This window comes from Thermobia domestica, chromosome 4 (genome assembly GCF_964235325.1).
Source record: "Thermobia domestica chromosome 4, izTheDome1.hap1.1, whole genome shotgun sequence".
In the NCBI taxonomy this organism is placed as follows: Eukaryota; Metazoa; Arthropoda; class Insecta; order Zygentoma; family Lepismatidae; genus Thermobia; species Thermobia domestica.
In genome coordinates this window covers 39,442,166-39,465,431 of record NC_137457.1, presented here as the reverse complement: position 1 = coordinate 39,465,431, position 23,266 = coordinate 39,442,166, and the positions used below count along the sequence as shown (strand labels likewise).

Genomic DNA, 23,266 nt, shown 5'->3' with positions numbered 1-23,266 from the left:
GGGAGATGTGGTGCTTTCGGAAGACTAGCACACGTATTGTATAACGAGGCCCTGAAAGCAACCAAAGAGGGGGACAGTGGTTTAATGTGTGATGAACTTGCAGAAAGGATCCGTATTTCAACTGAAAAAGACAGCCTGTACCTGCATGGGATAGGGAAGTCATACCAGTTAAGCAACACAATAGGTACCACATACATATGGGCCACTACAAGGGCAACCACATAATGTGTGTACTACATACATTATGGGCAACCATCAAGGAACAATAAATGACAGTCTGTTAGTCCTTGCTCACCCGGAATCTGAAACATCCATCTCTAATCGCTCGCTCACTGGTGAGGTAATGTGGGTCTTTTATCACACTCTCAAGAATACCAGACGTTGGTTGTCTCCACATCACCCTGTTACTCGCACCTCAAGACTATCTCTGCACCCATGAAAGGTTATGCTCTCAGCGCGGTATATAGAACTGTCGACAAGTAGTACATCACGAACTCCTTCCATTTCGTCAAATCATCACTGCTGGCCTTTACTCTCAGCAGCTGCAAAGAGTGCACCATGCATTGCAGAAGGACCTGGCATTGGTGAATCGCAAGGGTGTGCTATTCCTGCACAACAATGCCCAGCCATATGTAGCAAAGAGGACCCAGGAGATCTTCCAACAGCTATGCTGGGAGAGACTTGCCATCCACCATATTTCCCTTACCATCCCCCAACAGATTATCACCTGTTTCATTCCCTCGACAACCACCTCCGTGGGAGATTCTTCGCAAATGAGAGAACTCTGCGGAATGCAGTCCCAGACTTCTTTGCATCCACGACCACCCAGATTTATCATCAGTTTGTTTTGCAGCTCCTGGAACGTTGGCAAAGGTGTTGGACGCTAATACAGATTAGTTCGAAACGTAAAGGCACATACCGTCCACTGTATTGCTCTTTGTTTATCATTGCCCTAGAGCAGCAAGATTTTTTTTGGTTACTTTGTATTATCGTTTAACGAAAAAAATGTCCAAACGTAAGATTTATGGCCAAGTTTAAAGCATCATGCTCACTCTTTCATATTATTTTTAAATTATGTAAAAATTAATCTATAAAGTAACCACGCCATCTATTAAGATCAAACTGACATTACATTATGGGCAATCCAAATGAAATCGGCAAATTTCCAGGTCAAAGTTTGCTGACAAAATCTATTTATTTTTTTTAATTTTTTACCTAAGATTGTACAGTCACGAACATTAACAAATGGAGATTGGAGCCATAAGAAATAATAGCTTCAGCCTCCATTTATTAATGTTCGTGACTGCACAACGTTCAGGGATTTGAAAACGGTTATTCATTTATTTTTTAGTCGCACAGGTTTTGTCGTAGCGGCCATTTTGTATAGGCACGTGTGCGAATTTTGCACTTTCAGAGGATTCCGTTAAACGCTGTTACTTTTTAAGTTTTAAAGATAATGAGTTCAGACTAGAACCATATTTAAGATAATGGAAGGGAAAGTATTCTATGTCTGTGCCCATTGAGGTTGGAAAACTATAAGTGACCATTTTGGAATGTACATTTTGAAACGAAATAAATGAGACTCACCCTCAATTTTTTGTATATATGAACAGGTCTCCCAGCAGGACAGCGACAAAGTATACGACTATTTGGTTCATACACTTGGAAAAAAATATAAATCTATTGTAAGAAAAGGACACCTTTCACCCCAATTGGCAACTGGAAACAACATTTAGATTAATACAGAAAAATAATTTATATAACCTGGATATACCAATATTCGAAGGCGTTGGAATATGTTGGTGACTACCAACACATTTCAATGCCTAGCCAATACTGCTGCACACTAGCTGAAAGAAAATGCTAAAACAGCTTGCGTTATAAGAAACTGGTGCATGGCAAGGTTCCTCGGCTAAGCTTCATTGGAGAAATATAAGCACACAAGAAGTAAAAAAGTGACCATGGGGGAAAAGGAAAAAATTAAAAAGGTAATAGTAAAGAATAGTCACTGTCCGTCAGAAAAAATACTACGACATATTAAGCATATTGCTAATATGTAGCAATTTAAATCATCACTAGAACTGTCTTTGGCTTGTATTTCTAATAATTCAATCATTGAAAAATATAGGAAATAAAGGACAAGATTAAAATATAGGGCATATATAGAACAAGTTTAAACACATTTTCAAAATATAGGATACAATAGGAAAATGGAGCAGCAGGGAGCCCTACATAGAAAATAGATAATACACAACGTCCCAAACAAGTTTCAGATCTGAGAACCATATTTTTGATTTTTTGGAAATTTTTAAAAATTGCCAATTTTCGAAAATCGAGTATTTTTTACCATCAAATATCTCGGGGAGGACAGAAGTGAAAAATTCGAAATTTGCACAAAATAGACAATAGCCCTGCAGTAAGAAGTGAGTAAAATTGCATCACTGAGACGTGAGTAGGTTTCGAGATAAGTTGTTGCCGTGATGTGAAATCCACGATTTCAAAAACTGAACAGATGCGCAGGTTTTGTGTTAATATGGTATCTCAGGCATACAATTTATATATATTTCATCAGAAGAAGCACAGTTAAACAGCCAGAAATTCGAGATTTGCTACTTGTAAAAGAACTATTAATACCAGATCATATCTTAGACTTGTACCTCTGACGCAAACACAAATCAGATGTTATGAATAATCACAATCAGCTGTATCTATCAATTGTACTACTTCAGTACATGCCTGTATTTACATCAACAAATGGTGGATTGGGAGAACTGAAGACATCAGTCAGGGAAATAACGATATTTTGTTCACTTTTTCCATCCTCATGGCCCCAGAACGTTTTAAACTATCTACGAATAACAAAGTGTGGCTGCCAATGGATAAGATTCTCCGGAAACACACTCACAGAGTTCACAGAAGTCCTACTTTCAATATCAATGTTAAACTCTGTACATAAAGTTTCAACTCTTTATCTCACTGACGTCTCATCACCTCACTATAGGCAGAAAAGAGAAAAACAGACGCGTTTCTTTTTCTTTTTTTCTTTCTTTGTATAAGATATGATTCGTAAATTATGCACACTTTAACCATTTAACATTTCTCTCCTGTTATTTTGACTTGCTACAAAGTTTATATCCACGCCTCATGGCGCTTCATGATATTAAGGCCCAGCGGAGAAACAAATATAACTCAGGAACTACTCAAGTCACAGTGATACAATTTTACCCACTTGTTACTGCAAAACAATCGTCTCTTTCGTGCAAACTTGAGACTTGTTTACTTATGTCCTTACTGAGATATTTGATGGTGAAAATACGCGGTATTCGAAAATCCACAATCATTAAAAATATCCAAAAAATCAAATATATGGTTCTCAAATCTGAAACTTGTTTGGGACGTTGTGTATTATCTATTCTTTATGTATACAAATATTGATGGAGTGTCTCATTTATGTCCTTTCAAAATGTACATTCCAAAATGATCATTTCTAGGTTTCTAACCTCAATGTTTTTTTTCCGACGTTCTAAAGTACATCTCAATATGCACAGGACATAGAATGTTGTCCATTCCATTATCTTTCATATGGTTTTTGTTAGAACTCATTATCTTAAAAACCAAAGGAGGTGCAGCGTTTAACGGAATGGTCTGACAAGTACAAAATTCACACACGCGCCTACACAAAATGGCCACTACGACAAAGCATGTGCGGCTAAAAATTAAATGAATACCAGTTTTCGACTCCCTGAATATTGTACAAACTTGGAAGTTGTACTTTTTCTGCGCCTGCCTGTATAATTCGAACATTAATTTTACTGCGCATGCGCCATCAGATGCCCCCTAAACTGTGTGTGTGTGTTTCTTTTAATCTCTGCTTTGCTAATTTCGTCGTAAAGGAGTGAACGAGTAAAACGGGACAGCCTTTGTATGTTACCTAGGTATAGTGAAAAAATGCCTAAATGCTACTTCTTCATTTCTGCCAGTGGTCATAGCTGAATTGGAATATGTGTTGCGTAGCCTTTCTTGTGAAATCTTAAAACAGCTGCTATGTTTGTGGTCGTCTGCAGCTTCTCCTGTGTTGTGTCTTCGGAACCGGAATATAAGTCACAACTGGAACAGGAAGTGGAATAGTTTGCGTATGCTCCACCAAGTGTGCGTGTGATCTTAAAGGAAAACCATCCGCTAGTGGCTAGCGAACCACTGCTCTACTACGTTCAATAGGAGTTGAAATGTGTGTTCATGGTCCTGTGTTGTAGCCTTCGTAATCTGTGTTCATAATCTGCTATGTTGTGGTCTGCTGCAGGTGGTTGGGAGTTTAATCAGTACCGGACGTGGGAGTTGGAACTGTAATTTCTCTGCGCATGCGTGTAGTTGTACTCATAGTTCAATGTTGCAGCCTTTGTAGTGTGCTGTCCGCTGCTGCTGCTGTGTTCAATTGGAATCGGAAGTGGGGGTCGGAGACTTTAATTTCTACTAAATTCTAACTGCTCGTTCGTAAACAAGTCTGTGTACTATGTTATTTAGAGAATATAAAAACATTTCATAGTCTTTTATAACGGTTCCAAAAAGGGATCGTAACAGCCTACATGTTCCGTAGTTTGCTACGAAACAGGTACTGGTATGGAACTTGAGTCGGAACAGGAAGCGGAACAGCTTGCGCAATCGCTATATTAAATCACATTGTACTCGTTGCGTAGTCTGCTTCGCAACCATAACTGGCACTGCAACTGGAACAGTTTGCTCATGCGCTACCAAGTGCCCCGCAAACAAGGATATATATATATATATATATATATATATATATATATATATATATATATATATATATATATATATATATATATGTGTGTGTGTGTGTGTGTGTGTGTGTGTGTGAGAGAGAGAGAGAGAGAGAGAGAATACTATGGGCGTGCAAACCCATGCAAACGAGTAGCGAACCTCTGCTCTACTATTTTGTAGCTCCTGTGTTGTAGTCTTCATAATCTGTGTTCATAATCTGCTATGTTGTGGTCTGCTGCTGGTGGTTGGGAGTTTAATCGGAACCGGACGTGGGAGATGGAACTGTAATTTTTCTGCGCATGTGTGTAATGTCTACTAAATTGGAAATTTAATTTCACTGCATATGAGCAAGTATGTGTGTATGTTGTTGTTGGTCACTGGAGCAGGATTAAGTTCTCCGTAAATTGTGTGTGTGTGTGATTAACCAGACTTATGGTATATTATTAAATGCTGTTCTTATTATTTTAATCTCTGATCTACAAGGTTGCCATAGTTTTTTTTCCACATCAGAAAAGTGCTCGTAAAAAATATCACTGATGTTATTTATTGGTTGAAAAAACAATACCGGCAATGTTATTGTCGTTCTACTATGTTCATAGTCTTCCTTTTGAGTGTAATTAGAATTGTAATGTTTCTCCCCGTGCGTGGTCCGGTGTAAAAGGCTACTTGTTGTGTGTAGTCTGCTCCGGGGGAACCGGAATAGGTACTGGAATTTAAGTCGGAACAGGGGTCGGAGCAGGAGTCGAAACATGGATCAGAAATGGATCAGGAATCGTAACCGATATAGTAACCGGAACTGGAACAGGGATCGAAACAGTTCGTACATGCGCAATAGGTCAAAACACCCCAAGTGCCACCACTCTACTACTATTGCATCATATTTTAATTGTGTACATTTTCGACATTCAAATGACAACTCTCGTGCTTATCCAATAAAATTACGTTTGTGATTATGTATATAAATATGATATTTACGTACTAAGATATGTGTGTTATAGTTAATTTATATATATTAAATACACTTTATATGATTATCAGCGATTTCTATCTGCAAAATATTTGGTATTGTAGAGCCTCTATCAACATGCTTAGTTCTCTAAGTATTAAACAACATGTACAATTTTGTACACACTTTTGCTACAGTGTAAAAAAATATCACGGTGTGGAATCATGTATGGAAGTTTGTTTTCAAAACAATAAGAAGAAAATACTTACACGTACCAGGTAAGAAGTAGGTAGTTGATCGATTATTGACAATAAAAGAAAATTATTTTATTTTTATTTTATAAACACAGTATATGAATGTAAAATACGTGTGAAAGTTTGTCGGTGATTACAACTTTAGGGAACAAATATAATTTCATATTTATACAGTAGGTAGTCATTCGTCTCATAAACTTTGATACTAAAGATTATTGTACTAACTATATCGCTCTCATTTTGTGACTATGGTAATATACAATTTTATATTACTTACACAATATAATCACTGTAAGTTAATTGTTTCTTATTTAATTACTACAACATTTTAATATACGAAAATATAATATATTAGAAGAATGGATCCCCTATATATACGTTTTATTTTCTGATTAATAATTGGTTTTATTAATTGAATAGCCATCGTAACCCACATGTTATACTTTTATTCCATGATATTTTTAAAGACAAAAAATCGGAGTTAATTTTGAAGTCAACATGCTTCTTGTAGAAACGAAGAGGTGTTTCTCAGATCTCCGTGCAAATCCGAACATAACGTAAATGTCCAGTGATATAAGCACAATATACAAGGAGAACTCAGTAATTAGAAATGATCTTTCTTAAAAACATATTGCAACAGAAGTCCAAATCACAACTATTTAAGAAATTTAAATCAATAGGTAAACCTTTGGAATCTTGTGATTTTTTTCTTGAATCTTCACAACAATCTGAATGGCAAAAGAGAATTAATCTAATGTGTCGCATGTTTAGTTGGGTTCGTAGAAAATGGAGAGATATATTGTTCATTTTGGTTTTCAAGTTTTCATTGTGGTAAAAATCATAATATTATCTCAACGTTATTGTTTCTTTAAACTGACCAAAATACACAGTGTATCAATGAAAGAGAATATGTAAAAAAAGTGGACAAACTAGTAAATAAGTAGGAAACATTTTCTGAACAAAATAGCTTTATGTGTGCTTATAAACTATTATGTTCTAAAGGAATAAAAGAGTGGTATTGCATGAAATAAGTAACAAGTAGGCAATTGCAAAGTAATCAAAAACTGTCTGGAATTTATCCGTAGCATAGTATATGAAGTTACGGTTGTTGTTAAGACAATGCCGAAACTGTCACAAATATATTATTAATATTTATTTTGTCCCTTTGGCAGTTCTGCATTACCAATTCTCTTGCTTTTTAGATGAATATTGAACAATCTAGAACTCGAAATACACTTACACTTAAAAGGGAGTTTTGATAAGTGAATAACATGTCTGGTGAAAACGATGTTACATTACCAAAATTATTACCACTATTATTATTATTCATTTAGTGTGTTTGTCGATTTTATTTTCTTAATGGTGCCGGATATTTGCAAAGTAAAAATTGGCAAGAAAACAATATACTGTATACCATATTGCATATGATATAATGCATTTTGTTTATAATGTTCACGTCATCACCAATATGTATTTCCTGTAAAAATAATGAAGCAGAGTTGTTAGATACACTTGTTTATTATTCAGGATAAGTATCGGAATAGTTAGAAGAACGCAAAGACCTCTGATCTTGGGCTGTCCTAAGTGAATATTCAAGTGGACAATGTAGGCGGAAGAAAAGTAGGCAACAAGATGTTGAATACTTAAAAGTTGGAAACGAAAGAATTATGAAATAATTTCTATGATAAAACAAACGACAAAATAATCAAACGACGACGGGATAGATGCAAGTAATAAGATACAGTAGGAACACATTAGACTTTGAATACAACAGGCTGCAGAAGAAGTAGTAGGTTACCGAGAACACAAAGCGGCTAAAAAAACACATAACATGTTGCATAAAATGAGGGAAAATGAGACCTGGAAACAGGTTGATACGGATGAGAGTAGAAAGACAGTCAGGAAGGTATACAACTAGTTGCAAAGAGAAAGAGATATAGAAGGGAAGAGTTCTAACAAAAAACTGCAAAGATATAGAAGAATAGGGAAAAACTGGAAATAAGGAGAAATGTACACAAATGTGAAATAGATGGAACTCCGGATCACACAAGGGAAGATAGAAAATAAGAATGGAAAAGATAGCGAGTAATTAAAAACAGAAACATGAGGATTATTGATACTTTTACTCTCATATGTCATGCATCATATATCAATAGGATTTAGATTTAGATTACTGAGCTTTCTTCATCTAAGGTCATTTATCCCGTCATGTATTAGGAATGACGTTCCTTGTCCGGCGAAAAGGAAGGAAGGGACGAAGCGACAATGGACATACGATTTATTCACCAACCCCGCATTTCCGTTGTATCAATGAGGAAATTCCATGAAAACCTCATTTACAATGGTTGTCTTAAAAAACATTTTACATTTTCTACAAGGACTGCCCCAGCAAAAATCGAAACCGGGACCACTCAACCCGACTCTGCTTAGAATTTTGAACACAATGTTGTACCGATAAACAAATGAAAATTTGAGTAAGAGTAGTTCGGATTCGGAAGAGGTAAGGGTATAAGAGATGCAATTGGATAATAATTGGTGATCCGCGAAAGAAGTGTATCTTGTATTTATTGATGTAGAAAAAGGCTTTGGACCGCGTGAAATTAGGAACTGATGTTGGCACTTCTAATAAAGGGACAGCTCAAATGGAATCAAAAACTCACAAGAAATTTATACATGAACCAACAAGTGTCATATTTGAGATAAAATGACAACGTTTTGTGCAAATATAAGGTAGGTAGTACAGGGATGCTGTCTTTCGCCTAAATTATTTAATATCTATGTAGAATAGATAGCGGAAAATAGTCTACAAATTGAAGATGGCATTTCGTTGTGAGGTATAATGATTTGATTCCTACGGTTTGCATATGATAAGGCTTGTGTAGCAGAATCTGAAGAGAAAGTTAATAAAACCTTAGAATTTGAGATTAAGTGATACGTAGAATATAGAATTTAAAAAGTGTTAGACAACATTGGCCATTGGAACGAATGTGTTAGTGTCAATTATATAAGTAGGAGGGGAGAAAATATATCTTTTGACTAATTTTCTATCTTGAGTAATATTATTAGTGTTGATAAGAAGTGTGAACATGACTTGAAAGCAAGAATAGTAATGGCAAAGAAAACCTTTACAAGAAAGAAATACTATTTTGTGGGACCTGGAATAAAGGGTTGAGAATAAGATTTAAAATAATTCGTGTGGAATATCAAGATGTACGGATCAGAAACAGACACTACGCAAACATGATGATAAACTACTCCAAAATTTCGAAATGTGGGTGTGGAGAAGGGTTGAAATAATTGGCTGCTTCGAGCCGAAATGAATGAAAAGAGTGTTTGAAACTATGGGGGAGAAAAGAACAATTTTAGATAGTACTAAGAAGACAAAGGGAAACTTGTTGATATATGGGGGAAAATTAACTGCATCATGGGAATGTGCTAGATAGTATGATAGCAAGAAAGAGAGGTAGGGGGGCAAAGGATACTACAATTAATGAACGATACCAAAGCAGAAATATCATACGCGAGGACGAAGAGGTTAACGAAAGACCATACAGCATGAATGACTCTGATTTCCCGTAAACGACCTGAAAATAATGACAGAGTATCTATGAAGATAATGAAATGAAAGAAACAGATGATTAAAATACGAATGCCGAGTCTGTAATTATATATTGCGATGCTTTAACGCAACAACAGAATTGGATATGAAGATTTAAGTTTTTCAATTTTCTTTAAGAAAAAAAATAATACTAGAGGAAGATTATGAAACTGGCGAGAGCGTACTTCAAAGCGTAATATACATAACCTCATTACGCATTGCTAAAAATATGATTATGAAAACAAATCCGGGTTTAAACGAATTTCTTGCTGAATATAGATTTGTTTGAATGGAAATTCTGTTAAATGATATAATGGAATTAATTCCCTTGCCTGGGATAAGACTAAATTGAGACAGAAGTCGAAAATATCAATCTTTTGAAATATTTGACAATGTAAATATTTTAAATTACTTGTATTTTAAATTCAAAGAAAGGCAGACTATCGTGGTTTCTTTAGTTAGTGTTAAACAAAAAGTCGTATGCTTAAGAGCGTAGGTAGGACATAATATTGTTATCTTTGGTTGTAAGAACTGAACACGACTTAGCGTTTTATAAATACATTGTTTTCACATTCATGTTTGTTTAAAGAATCAGCTAGTTGCATATTGTATCAATAGCGCTTACACTGTTGGAAGAAATTTCTTCATAATTAATTACATTCAAATATTTTTGTAATTTTGGTACTTTAGAGTTAGTGTTCGGGTATCACCAAACTTCTTTACAAGAACATGCGTAGTATTGACGGGAATGGGTATACAGAAAGTGGCCAAATGTTTTGCAGATGTCATGAGTTTGCCAATTGCCATAATACAGGTGAGTTGCTTAAATGGATAAATGCGTAAATGGAAAAGATTAGTTTATCGTGAATATAAATTCCAAAATAATAATAACAGAAGAAACATTATCATAGCCCTTATTTATTAGAATGTTGGTATATATATATTTATCCTACATTAGATGCAGTTGTGGAAATACATAAACTGGTGCGAAAAAAACAACAAAATAATGTAAATGAGTTGTAAGCACTCTATGGGATAGAGTGTATGCGGAATATAAAGTTGTGTCCTAGAAAGGCCTGAACCAGCAATGTAAACGGCTGCGATTAACAGTAATCAAGCTGGAAATACTTTCGTAAATGAGAGTCATTGAAAGCATTAAAACCATTAAAAAACATACCTAATAAAACAGTGTGAACACCTGTATAAAATATATTCCTTATCCGTTCTTGTGTTTCCGTTGGCCAGCCAACCAATTTAATAGCTAAGGATTTTTTGTTGACGAAGAGATTTAAATTGATGAGCGCGGGTATGACTAATACTTTTCGTAAATGAACCACTTCATCTAAATCCCAATAGGCTAGTACTTACCTAGAAGGTAAGAAAGAAATAAAAATATTATAACTTTCCAGCAGTTAACGGGTATACAGTCATTAAGAAACGCAACCAACTGCGAATAGTATTGATAAATCAGTGGCGACTCCCGAATTGAGCCCCGTGGGCCAAATCGCCCTCCAGTTTTTCGTCATCAAAATAGCAATGATAATAATGTATGAAACTGTCATTCCTGACAGTTTATAACGAATTCGGCTTTAACCCTTATGGAGTACAGCAGATGAATGAGCCTCTATTGTAGTTCTACGGAAGGTAAAATATGGGCTAAGCACCCCTCGAGAGGTTGAGAGGCTACGCCCAGAATGCATACCATACTTCTGATCAGCCACTGACGAAAACCAAATTTGACTCAACCATAATAATAATATAGATAAACTCTACAACTTAGAATAGGGAGTAAATAGGACTACGCGCAAACAGACACTACTTGGCGGGTATCTCTTAGTAAATAAAAAAAAATAAAACAGTTCCGAGCAAAGGCAAGAACCGAAAATTTTCTTGCATGAATGGCTTATAATAGATATATGCTATCTACCCGCAATTAAAAAAGTGAAATCTGGTCACCCCCTGTATATTTCCATATCTATTTTTGTGTCGAGCCTTTCTTACAGATAAAGCCTAACCGTGCCCAAGTGGAGAAGGAAGGAGCTGAGTAGGGAAACCTCAGTTAAACCTAAGATACAGGACCAAACGGCTACCGACCAAAATTTCAACATGGACATACCTTAAGTAGACTACTTTTGAGTATAAATCATTTTTTTTGTTCTACATAGCGTATTTATACCCTTAGTTCTCAACGACTCTCCCATATAAGTGGTCAATATGGTAGTATAACAATGCAGGAGGAGTATAAAATACTAGCCCTTAAGGTGGTACAGGTAATGAAGGATTAATATAATAATAATAATATAATAATAATAATATAATAATAATAATATAATAATAATAATAATATTAATAGTAATAAGAAAAATAGGAAAGACAATAACCATTAAAAAAGTAGAATTCCGAATCAAATCCATAATATCGAGGAAATATTGGCACATCTCGAGACTGGACTATCCCGTCTTGCCCGCACAAAACTAATTTGGATCAAAAAATCAAACGCATGCAGGAACAAGAAATGCATGCAGAAAATAATTAAAGTACAAAAAATACTGTAAAAAGGTAGTTTGTGCTCACTCTGACTGTCATAGAAAATACCCGCAAGGTTGCGCAAACTGTTGCGAATTACTGTTTCAGCTCGGAAACACCTGACCAAAGTTAAGGCCTTGAATATGAGTACAGGGATGTTTTTTGTTGTTTGTTTGTTTGTTTGTTACAATAAAGCATTAAAAAAGACGTTATCTTATACAGACAAAAAATATCAATTTCAAATATGAATACTCATGATCTGTCTCGTTTCGAGCGCAACCCTGCTGGAACTGCGACCACTATACTGATCCCATATTATTCAGTAATACTGGAAATCACTTATATCCAAAATAATATATATATATATATATATATATATATATATATATTTATATTTATATTGTAGCGATATTCGATTTTATTATTTTATTTTTGGTGATGGAAATTAATATTTATTAAAATGAAAATTAAAGAGATTAAATTGTAGTAATAATGAAATGTTGTCATGTCTTACAAACACGTGTATTTGTTTATTTGTTTATTTACGTCAATGATTGTAGTTGTGTTATGTTGTTAAATGTGTTGAATGTTGTTACTGAATTAATGGCTAGACGCTAAGTCGTCAGTTTATTTGTTTTGTTTTGATTTGTAACATTGTGTACGAAATATGTAAAGTCATCAATGTGAAATGTTGTATGTTAACATTGACACAATTTGACTGTGGCATAACTGTCAGATTTGCAAAGATTGTTGGTCTGGGAATTTGGTCACGATATAATACGGGTTGAAACCAATGTTTCACCAATAGCTGAGATAAACAGAAAGGATCAACGAAGCGAATTCCAGTGTGTCTGGAATCATGAACAAGAACCTCTCGTTGGAGACGATTGGGATCAGAAGTAGATCAGAGGAAGGAGAAATACTTTGGATGCCATTAGCAGACAAGCAGTGAGCTGCAATCCATTCAATTACGAATAGATCAAGGGTGATCTACTCTTCTTCAACGACAACCATGTTCCAATAGTTATGGTTGGCATCTAGTCGGATACTACAAATTACCGACTATCCAAATTAGGAGATCCAGCATTGTGAAGTATAATTATCCAGTCCAAACACTTATCATAAAACAGGTATGTGTATCTCAGCTATGTACGTGTTGATCGTGACACAATTTCTAGAGGTTTACGATTTGTGATCTGACTTGTTATACTACATTCATACACAAACATTCACTCACACATCGTGATATTAATGAGACTAATACATTTCTTAATTGAAGCTTAAATGTGGTATCTTTTCTTCTCAATTCACTTCGACCTACTCATTTCAGACAATGGCTAGTAGCAATTTCTGAACGTCAGTTCATCCCCATGCTATTAAGGTGTTTGTTCATGATTCCAGACACACTGGAATTCGCTTCGTTGATCCTTTCTGTTTACTCAACTATTGGTGAAACATTGGTTTCAACCCGTAATACATCGTGACACAATTCCCAGACCAACAATCTTTGCAAATCTGACAGTTATGCCACAGTCAAATTGTGTCAATGTTAACATATACAACATTTCACATTGATGACTTTACATATTTCCTACACAATGTTACAAATCAAAACAAAACAAATAAAGTGACGACTTAGCGTCTAGCCATTAATTCAGTAACAACATTCAACACATTTAACAACATAACACAACTACAATCATTGACGTAAATAAACAAATAAACAAATACACGTGTTTGTAAGACATGACAACATTTCATTACTACTACAATTTAATCTCTTTAATTTCCATTTGAATAAATATTAATTTCCATCACCAAAAATAAAATAATAAAATCTTATATCGCTATAATATATATATATATATATAAGTAGGAAAATTGATCACAATTAGACTAAGTCATTCTTGGGTTGTGCTGAAAAGTATGTCTTTTGTTATACGTAGTGAGTAGTAATACTGTGAGTGACTGTGTGAAGAATGCCTTGTGATCACGTTATTCATGAAAGTATTCTTATAATTATGAAATTCAGTGCCAATACAGTAACACGTTGTTGTAAGAGCTTTACAAACCCTAGTTTGCTTAGACAGCAGACATACTTTTAAGCACGTACCTGTAATGTGTTCAAAATTATTTAACGCAGCATTACCACAATAGCATGGAACACAAGACACAAAATACATAAATAAATAATTAATATTTTCTTGCTTCTTGCAAATACGAATAGTCTGCACTAATAAACACTAATAAACACCAAACTAAACACCACACAAATTTCACATGCAAGAATACTTATTGACACACGTTCATCGGCCGTCACAGGGAAAGACATCACAGACAAATGAGACACTTCTGGCTTCATCCAAACCCATTAGTCAGTGAACGAGGGAATGGGATAACGGCCCCCGGCTCTGCTTTCTCCATGTTAGACGCTGTAACCCTACTAATGTCACTACGATTAGAGTACAGACCTAGACTCACATACAATAGTCACACAGTTCAGAGGTTGACCCCTTTTGAACCTATGAAAACATACAGAAAATAAAAAACCTTCAAACACCGGAAAATAACAATATTCGTACGGAATGAACTAGTGATAATTGGGGCGGATATTGAACCATACAGTAGAACCTCATTACACACATAACCACGTACAAGTATTCATGATACTACGATCAAGTTATGTACACAAGGTAATAATTGACTACATTACACACACCAGAAGTTTTTCAACCCACCATCTTTAAGGAACCGCTAGGAAAAGTGTAGGCAGAAGAAGTAATAAGGGTGGAAATTGTTCACAACACAAAATGGTATAATCGAATTAATATACTTGATCTCGATATCCCACATATACGACAGCGATGCTCAGATGTGCACCTCCAGACAACTTGCGTAGACTGACACATTAACAAGCGAGTTACCTCCCTTGGACGAAGGAGTATGAACATCCGGTCTGGAAGTCAAGGAACAAAGGGAGAGGTTTCTAGAAGCATTGCGAGGCAACATAGTTCGCTTCTCCTGTTTTATCCAATGAATCTCTATGAGGAAGCAGACGTTATTACCATAACAAATCCACATCTGAGAAAGAATACATTCTTTCCAGAGCCACTAATCAGCCTTCCCCTAATTAAGCTGGAAGACAGCTATCGTCTTAATGTCTACAAGAAGGAAAGCCAGGACATCCACTCTGAGAGTCCAGAACACGAGAGATACGTACCGTCTTGCTCGTACAGAGGTAAGTTTCATTCCTCTAGTATCTATACTTCTGATATAAGCCAACATGGTCTACGGATCAGTATCTCGTTATAATACCAGGGGCACAGTTATGCCTCCGATCTTTTTTGGGGGCTGAATCTCTAACAACATTAAAAGCCTTAATATCAAACGTAATACCTCTAAAGAAGTTTTCGTACAATGGGCCCTAGAATTTCATTAGTCACAAGTCAAAAGGAAGGGAAGCGTCAGAACAAAGCAGAAAGGAAGAAGAAAAATCACACTTACACTCGTACACAGCCAAGTTATCCTCCTGTACTATCTATACTTCTCGTATAGGCTAACATGGTCTACGGACGAACATATCGTTAAAATACTAGAGGCATAGTCATGCGCCCCATCTATTTCTCGCTCTAACTTTCTCATAACTTAAAAAAAGCCCCCATTGAACGAAGTAAACCGTTGGAAACTTTCTAGTATGAACCATGGAATCCTATTCGTCTCAACTGGACATACCCAAAAACAAGATTCATGCCAATACTTTCACGAATGGATTTGTCACCTAGCTCAGCAAGATATATGTTGCCAAGATGCCCAAAGGATAATGGTGGATTTGCCCATGAAATCACAAGAAAAAATAAATACTAGTGATTGCGAACATTACCATAGCCTAACTATTGCCTACGTGAAACCTGGTGCGGACCTACAAAGTCAAAAACCTGAATGGATAAATAATAATGTCCAGTATCAGGTAAAAAGTGTTCAAAAATGATTTGTGATTAACATAATGAAAAACATACTAGTAAGTGTGAACTGGTCACGTTTCAAAGTAAAAAAAAATCATTCTATACGAACAACGGGAAACACGAAGAAGATTTATAACGAATAAAATAGTAAACGATTGATTTAGGAAATGTAATAGGAATAAGGTGAATAGTAAAGTTTATAGAAGGTATACATCAGATAGATTGTGAACCAACTAATAGATGAAGTTTATGACCTGAAAAAGAAATATAGATAAGAAAGTGGAAAAAGTAAAACACAATAGAACTGTTCACAATTTTAGCAGCTTCAAATAGAGATCATGAAGTCTAATAAGTCTAATAAGTCATGAAGAGTGTTGATGAGTTCCTACTGAGTATAAGAAACAATAAGTACTCCTAATGAGTTTAATCGGAGAAACACTAGTACCCTGACTAATTGTAGAAATAGTAATGTATCAAGATCATAGTTAGTTGTAAGGAAACTAGGTGAACATAAATTGATTTTTATTTTATTTCATAAACTTTCTTCTTCAAACTATACCACTACCCCGCAGTATACTTGGGCGAGGGCGCCCAATATACTGAAGGTCATATAGTGACCTTCAGTTAAAAGAAGTGAAAGTGGATCTTACGATACAAGCTTTGAGCTCCTATTTTTTCAAGGTAAGGCCCTCTCTTGATTTGTAAACGGGCATCGAACACATAAGATAAGTGAAGTTGAGAAAAATACAAATGGTGAATATTAATATAGAATGTTGCAGAAAATCTTAACCGAGTTCAGCACTGGAAGCGCGGACAGGAAGAAATTTACTTCTTGTTAAGTATAAAAAATACTTATAAGCAAGAGAAAAGAAAAAATATAAAAAATTAAAATATAATAATGTAGGTAGATTTTATATTCACATTAAAATCTTAGTGACACCTTGATAGGAAAAAAGCGCTTTTCTGCTGGGTTGGAACACGAATGAGAGGTATCCTCGTTCCACTCCCAGTGGGGCTTGGTTCACAATAAAAGGTTGTGAGTTGTATTTGGTGGGTTGAATGTAACAGGAATCTTGGGCGACTGTATACATGATCATACCTAACGTTTGCAAGTTCTATCCTAGGTTCGATGTAGGTCAATGGCGAAGCAGTAAAAGGCCGTAAACTAGCTTTGAACCGGTCGGAACCTGGATTCCTGGCTTTTGTGTTAGGAGTGTAATGAACGCAATAGGCAAAGGGGACTTGTTAGAGGTTGGTATGTGAGTGATAGCAGACAGAATTAACGGCGATCTCTGATGTTGAACAGAGCTAAGGAGGTAAAACGCTGTTTTAAACGATAAGTATCTGATCTGGACGATAAGGAGAATATTCTTTCCCATTAAATTTACTTTAATGCATTCTGCTAGATCGTTGTTCTCTTCAAGAAATTCTATCAGTTTTCTCATATAAAGCTTTGTGTTGAAAAACTGTGATTTTGCAGGAATTCATGAAAAGATGCGATTTCCGGTATTCAGACAAATGCGGAAATAATATCTTCTCTCTCTATTGTTGTGTCTTCTTCCATCCCACTCTAATGAGACGTGTCCAAGATTACAGAAATCCCATCCTTCCTTTTGTGGGCCGACCCAAGGTTATGGATACCTTACTTCCCGAGTATATAAACGCGAGTTCGTAGCCCCTCGGGGTCAGATAGGAGTGTTTCGCAGTGTTTATCTGAACCCGATACGCGTTATTTAGAAGGATACTCTTTGATATAATCCACACGGTGAGTAGAACACTAGCAAACATGTAACGAGAATAAACATTAGCGCATAGTAGTAAAGTAGTCGATATACGCCTACGTCCGCCAGCTTAGGACCGAAAGTAAGCAGCCTGCTCCTCCGTTCCAAAACGGGAGTTCTAATGTGAACTTTGTCCAAGTTAGGAATTTTTAACTATTAGGCGATTATAAAAGCGAACTTAGTCTCTGTTTGCCCATGACAGACCACAGAAATCAAATGTTTTTCCATATTGTTTTGGCCACGTTGGTCGGCTGTGTCAGCAAGCATAAAACTGAATCCAGCCGAGCTGGGCATAGTGTAGAAGTCTATGCACTATAGACTCAGACTGTATTAGGGAGAAATAGTCTGACTTGATGCTGTAATGTGTTTAAATTGGATTTCTCGAATATCTAAGAATTAAAGAATAACTGTACCAACTTTATTAATTTTCATTATGATTTAATGAGATAATCTGGGGACGAGCTGAAACGTACTCGCCCCTTGTTGACAGTTTGAATTATAACTATTAGCACCAATATTAATACCAACTTACGAGCGTATAATTTTCCCGTTTATCCGACCAAATTTGGTTCATTTCGAGATTTATTTCAATTATTCCAGTTTTCTTAAAAACATAGGTTTTGCGACTTGCAAGCCTTCCCTCGGAGAATTACGTTGGATCGTGATCGTCTGATTTCAATTTAAGGTAATTCTCTTCAATAGTTGTTGTGAGACGGTGATTGTTGACATTTCTCTTCAATTCTCTGAATGCCCTTGTGAACCGTGGCCCGAGATCGATGGAAAGGCTAAACAGATTGTTTACCCAAAATATGATAACGACCAGCTTTGAGACAAGAGATGAGACTAAGCGCTACAATTCCCAAGATGTTGAGATTAGTCTCCTTTTTATTAGTGTTCTTGAAAAAATATGAAAATACACTAAGCAGCAATGTAGAGGATTTCTCCTATTATAGACATAGAATCGTCAGTCACTAATAACAATGGTTTTACAGGGTTATATGGCGCTATTATCGGAGCATTCGCTATTGCCTTTTCAGGGTTTTAATAGCCTGTTGTCTCTTGTTATTCTAATAGAACTTCGGCCCTCTCTTAAATAATGGCTCAAAAGGTTGCACATTTTTGCGTACTCTTTTACATATTTTGTACAGTAATTAGTCAATCCTAGCCATGAGCGTGAGTTTCTAATGGTGTTTGGAGGTGCACAAAATTCGACTGATTTTTTAATCGTGTCACAGATGACGTTACCATGCTAGTCGATTTTATAACCTAAGGATACTATGCTTCGTTGCAAGAAAGCACTGTTGTCTAAGGATAATCGAGTCCTCATGCGCTGTGAATGCTGCAAACTTTCGCGTAAAACTTCCGCCTTTCTTTATTGGTCATCAGTGTAGGCTAATATACCGTCCATGTAATGCGTCATTACCTGGAAGGTTATAATCATCAGTCTAGCATATATCTGAGGACTAAGTTGATAGCCCTGTAGTACCTTGCAATACTGAAATGATCCCAGGTGTCGAATGTGGAATGTTGTGCATTGTCTAGAGTCTTTTGGAAGACACACGTGGAAATAGCAAGATTTCACATCAATCTGTGAATAGTATCTATGATCAGATGCTTTCGCTACTATCTGAGGAATAGGTTGGAGATTTATAGACGAAAAATAACACTTCCATTTAACCGACGTAGGTCTGCAATAAGTCACCATTGATTACTGTCTTTCTTCTTCAAACTAGCGTTGGAGAGTTGTGTAAACTCTCGGGAGGTACAGTACTTCCTGTCTTAATAATTGTTCGATCTGTTCAGTTATTTCTAGCTTCGCTGCCTCCGTAATTGCATATTGTCGCACACAAAAAAGTACGTATAACTGCAATGGTATTTTGTGTTCATAGTTCGGTATGGTCCCAATTTTGCCTGGATTCCAATTAAAAACATTGGCGTATTCATAACAAAGATCCAAGATTTGTTTTCTAATCTCCGTCTTAGCCACACTTCCAAATATATTTCTTTTTGGGTCAAATAATTTACTATTTTCCCCCAAATATTCCTTCGAGACGTCTTCTTGTTCTTTCTTCTCCTGTAGTAGGTGCATGGATCCTACAGATCCGATCTTGAAATTATTCTTTAATTTTACACTTTCAGGGGTTGGATTTACAACTTCCACACATGGGTGCTTCCTAGACGCTACACACAAAGGTGTCTATTTGCCTTTTTCTTTAAAGACTTTATTTTCAGGCTCCGACAATAGATCTTGATATTCCTTGGTGTACATTGGTTTCAGTGGGATAAAAATCTTAGACCTTGGTGGAATCCAAATTCTTATAAGTGTTATTAGCTATGGCTCCAGTCTCGTGTTTAAGTGCTTTCCTACCGTCGTGGACAATAAATGAAGGGTTCGTTCTTGTTTTTGTGCTACTTTGATGGACTTCCTTGGTTGTACCTTCAATTGTACTATCTTAACTTGAAAGTGAATATTCGCATTCGCCTACATTAAAAAATCTACACCCAACAGCATATCAAAACCAACCAAATTTGGCAGCAAACAGTTCTCTGCAAAAAGATCAGGAATAAAACATTTTGAACATACTTGCCCTACATTCGGAACAAAGTTAGCAGCACTAGGATTAAGTATTACCTGTTGTTGTTGAGCGCAAAATTTTGGTATGTACCCCGCCTGCTGCTGTGGTTGTCCTGTATCATATACTGCCTACCAATGAAATTATCCAGTGTTCTATTCCCATTAGAGGGCTGCCTTTTATTCCAGTTCCCATTGCAATTTCCTCTTCCATTAAAATTTCTCATAGTTGGGACCACCGAAATTTTCTCTTCCTCTTGGGATCGAGATATCAGATTGTTGTGGACCATCGAATCTACTGACATTACCAACACGACCTCCGAAGTTCCACTTCTTCTTCAAAAGTAGTTATTTGCTGTTTTGCCCTCGCAACGAATGATGGCAGGTTACCTTGACCAGGTTAACGGGAAGTGTCCTCTTTCGGCACCTGAGTATCATGTGACATACTTAACGTGAGTTGTTCTAGTTTCTTGGATAGGTCACAAAGTTCATCTCTCTATGCCTTTTCTTAGGGGTATCCTCTTTCACAGGCTTCGTTGTAGGTCAGGTTATGGAACTTTCACTTCCCCATGGCTTCTTCTGTTTCTTCATTTTAATCTTCCTCTTTTCAATATCAGATGTCTCAGGTTCAAAATGTGTAATGTAACTGATTGCAGTTTCGTTTTTATCAGTACTGTCATCATCCTAAGAACTGTTCTCTGACGAACTTGTTGTTGACGAATCCCTCACTATATTCTTTCTATTCTTTCTCTTGCTATTCTTCACAGTTGACCTCATCTTCTCCATCTTTCTCGCCATCTTCTCCTTCACACGCGTGTTCTCTATGTCTGTAAACGCGTCAATAAGTTGTTCTGGGGCCTAAACTTCTTATTCTGTAACTTTCTACAATCTTGGCCCTCGACACATACTAACATCGACACTGCCCCTTGGGGAAAAATGTGCCTGGCATATTTATCTGCTAACGCCAATTTATCATATAAATAAAACTTTGCACTTTCGTGTTACCCCCGTATTCTGTTAGTAATTTTAATAATCGGATCCGCACTCGTCTTCGGATCAAGAACAAAATTATAATTTCTTTCTTAAAGTCCTCATACGGTAGTGCTTTTAAATTATTGCACTTAAAAAAATTACCCAACCTTGCGCTTTACCTACAAAGCAGGCAGGTAACATGTTTTTAGCCTTACGTTCCGAATAATCATTTCCTTATAAAATCCTCAAATGTTACAATGATTATTCGGAACGTAAGGCTAAACACATGTTACCTACAAAACAGGCAGGTAACATGTGTGTAGGCTTACGTTCCGAAAATCACATTTCCTCTTAAAAAATCCTCAAATGTTACAAAAACCTTTTTTCCATACAGTCGAGTATTATGTCAAATTTAGGTGTGTTATTTGTATGTACGTGAACGACCGTTGTCTTGTTCTCCTTCCGTGGAATATGATCTCTTCGACGCTGTTGGTTTTCTCCTGTTCCACCATTTTCCCCACATTTTGTGCTCCTTGGTCGTATCGTCTGTCTTCATTCTGCGGGTCACCCGGTCGCCTACTCCGCCGCCGCTCAGATCCGCTCTCTGGGCTGTCTTGCTCAGATGAAGAACGTTCCTGGTCGCTGCTAACGGAAGGTTGGCGTCCACATCTCATCTGATCGTCAGTGTCGTCTGCACTAAGAAATCTTATCTCTCTTCGTTGTACTCTGGATCGTAACTTATAGTGGCTTCTGTCAGACGTTTTTGACCTCCTCTTTTGTTATTGTTGTCGCTGCTATCGAACTAGAACTGGCGTTGCTCGTCGCCCAATTTCAACCAATAAATTACCTAATTTGTTTCCTAACTATTTTAAATTCAAGCTGCACACAGATTATAACTAAGAGGAAAGTTTTCCTTCCATTTTCTCTCCTTTTTCAATTGTACTGTGTAAATAATTTTGGCCCGGCTTCTCTTAATTACGCAAACATTCCTAAAATGCATATATTGTTATTCTTTTCTCTTTCTTTTCTATTTCAAACAAAAGTAATGTCACAAACGGACGTTAACATTATGCGACATTCGAACTATAAGGTCATTTCGTTTCCTGTTAACAAACTGAGCTACTCTAGAAAGCTGACAAATAAATATGTCGCACAGACTAACCTGAGTAAAAAATTGTGCTTCCATGTAAGATAATAATTATTATCGTTGCGTACCGTAGCATTATAGTTACACTCTTTTCATTAATAAAATTGCCTATGGTAAGAACAAAATAGAAATTAGCTTTTCCCCAAATTAAATTGTATAATTATCCACTCTTAGTTCATGTATTTACATTTTTTCTACAAAATTTCTTTAAAGCTTATACTGACCATCATCTCTGACAGGGATTTGAGCCCCGATTTTTCACCTAACAAGCAGGGATACTAACCACTATACTATCACTATGTGACCGCTAAACCTCTTTTTTAAAAAGCACTCACTGGCCACCATGTAATGTCTGTTTCGGTGTTGATGATTTATAATTCAGTCCGGGTTCAATGATAGCAAACCAGACAACCAGCTAAATAACTACACTTAACGTATGTCATTAAATAGTTTATTCTTAATTATCATAACAGTTAAATTAATAACAGCTTAGGGCCACCGGAGTTATCACAATAATTTAACTCAAGCTTCACTATCCTATAGTTATCACAGTTAGGTGGTAATCGGATGGTAATCATGGGCAGTGTGGCTACTAGCTCGTTTCCTATTTCTTTCATAAAATCTTAAATTTACAGTTTCAACTCAATTTAATTGATTTTATTTTAAGCTAATGATTGTTTGCTTTTGTTAATAATCGCTTAACTTAGACATCTCAAGGGAAACTACTAACCT

At 36.2% G+C, this 23,266-nt stretch overlaps 1 protein-coding gene across 3 annotated transcripts in view; it reads left to right on the top strand.

Annotated features, from left to right (window-relative positions):
• The first annotated feature begins 6,081 nt into the window (after window positions 1-6,081).
• LOC145683298 (chymotrypsin-like elastase family member 3B) overlaps window positions 6,082-23,266 on the top strand; it is a 368,302-nt gene continuing 351,117 nt past the window's right edge. For 2 of the 3 annotated variants that reach the window (XM_081754657.1, XM_081754659.1), the window contains exon 1: window positions 6,151-6,227. In XM_081754657.1, the coding sequence (XP_081610783.1) occupies window positions 6,225-6,227 (3 nt within the window). In that variant the 5' untranslated portion in view covers window positions 6,151-6,224. The other variant, XM_081754658.1, reaches the window with a different exon arrangement.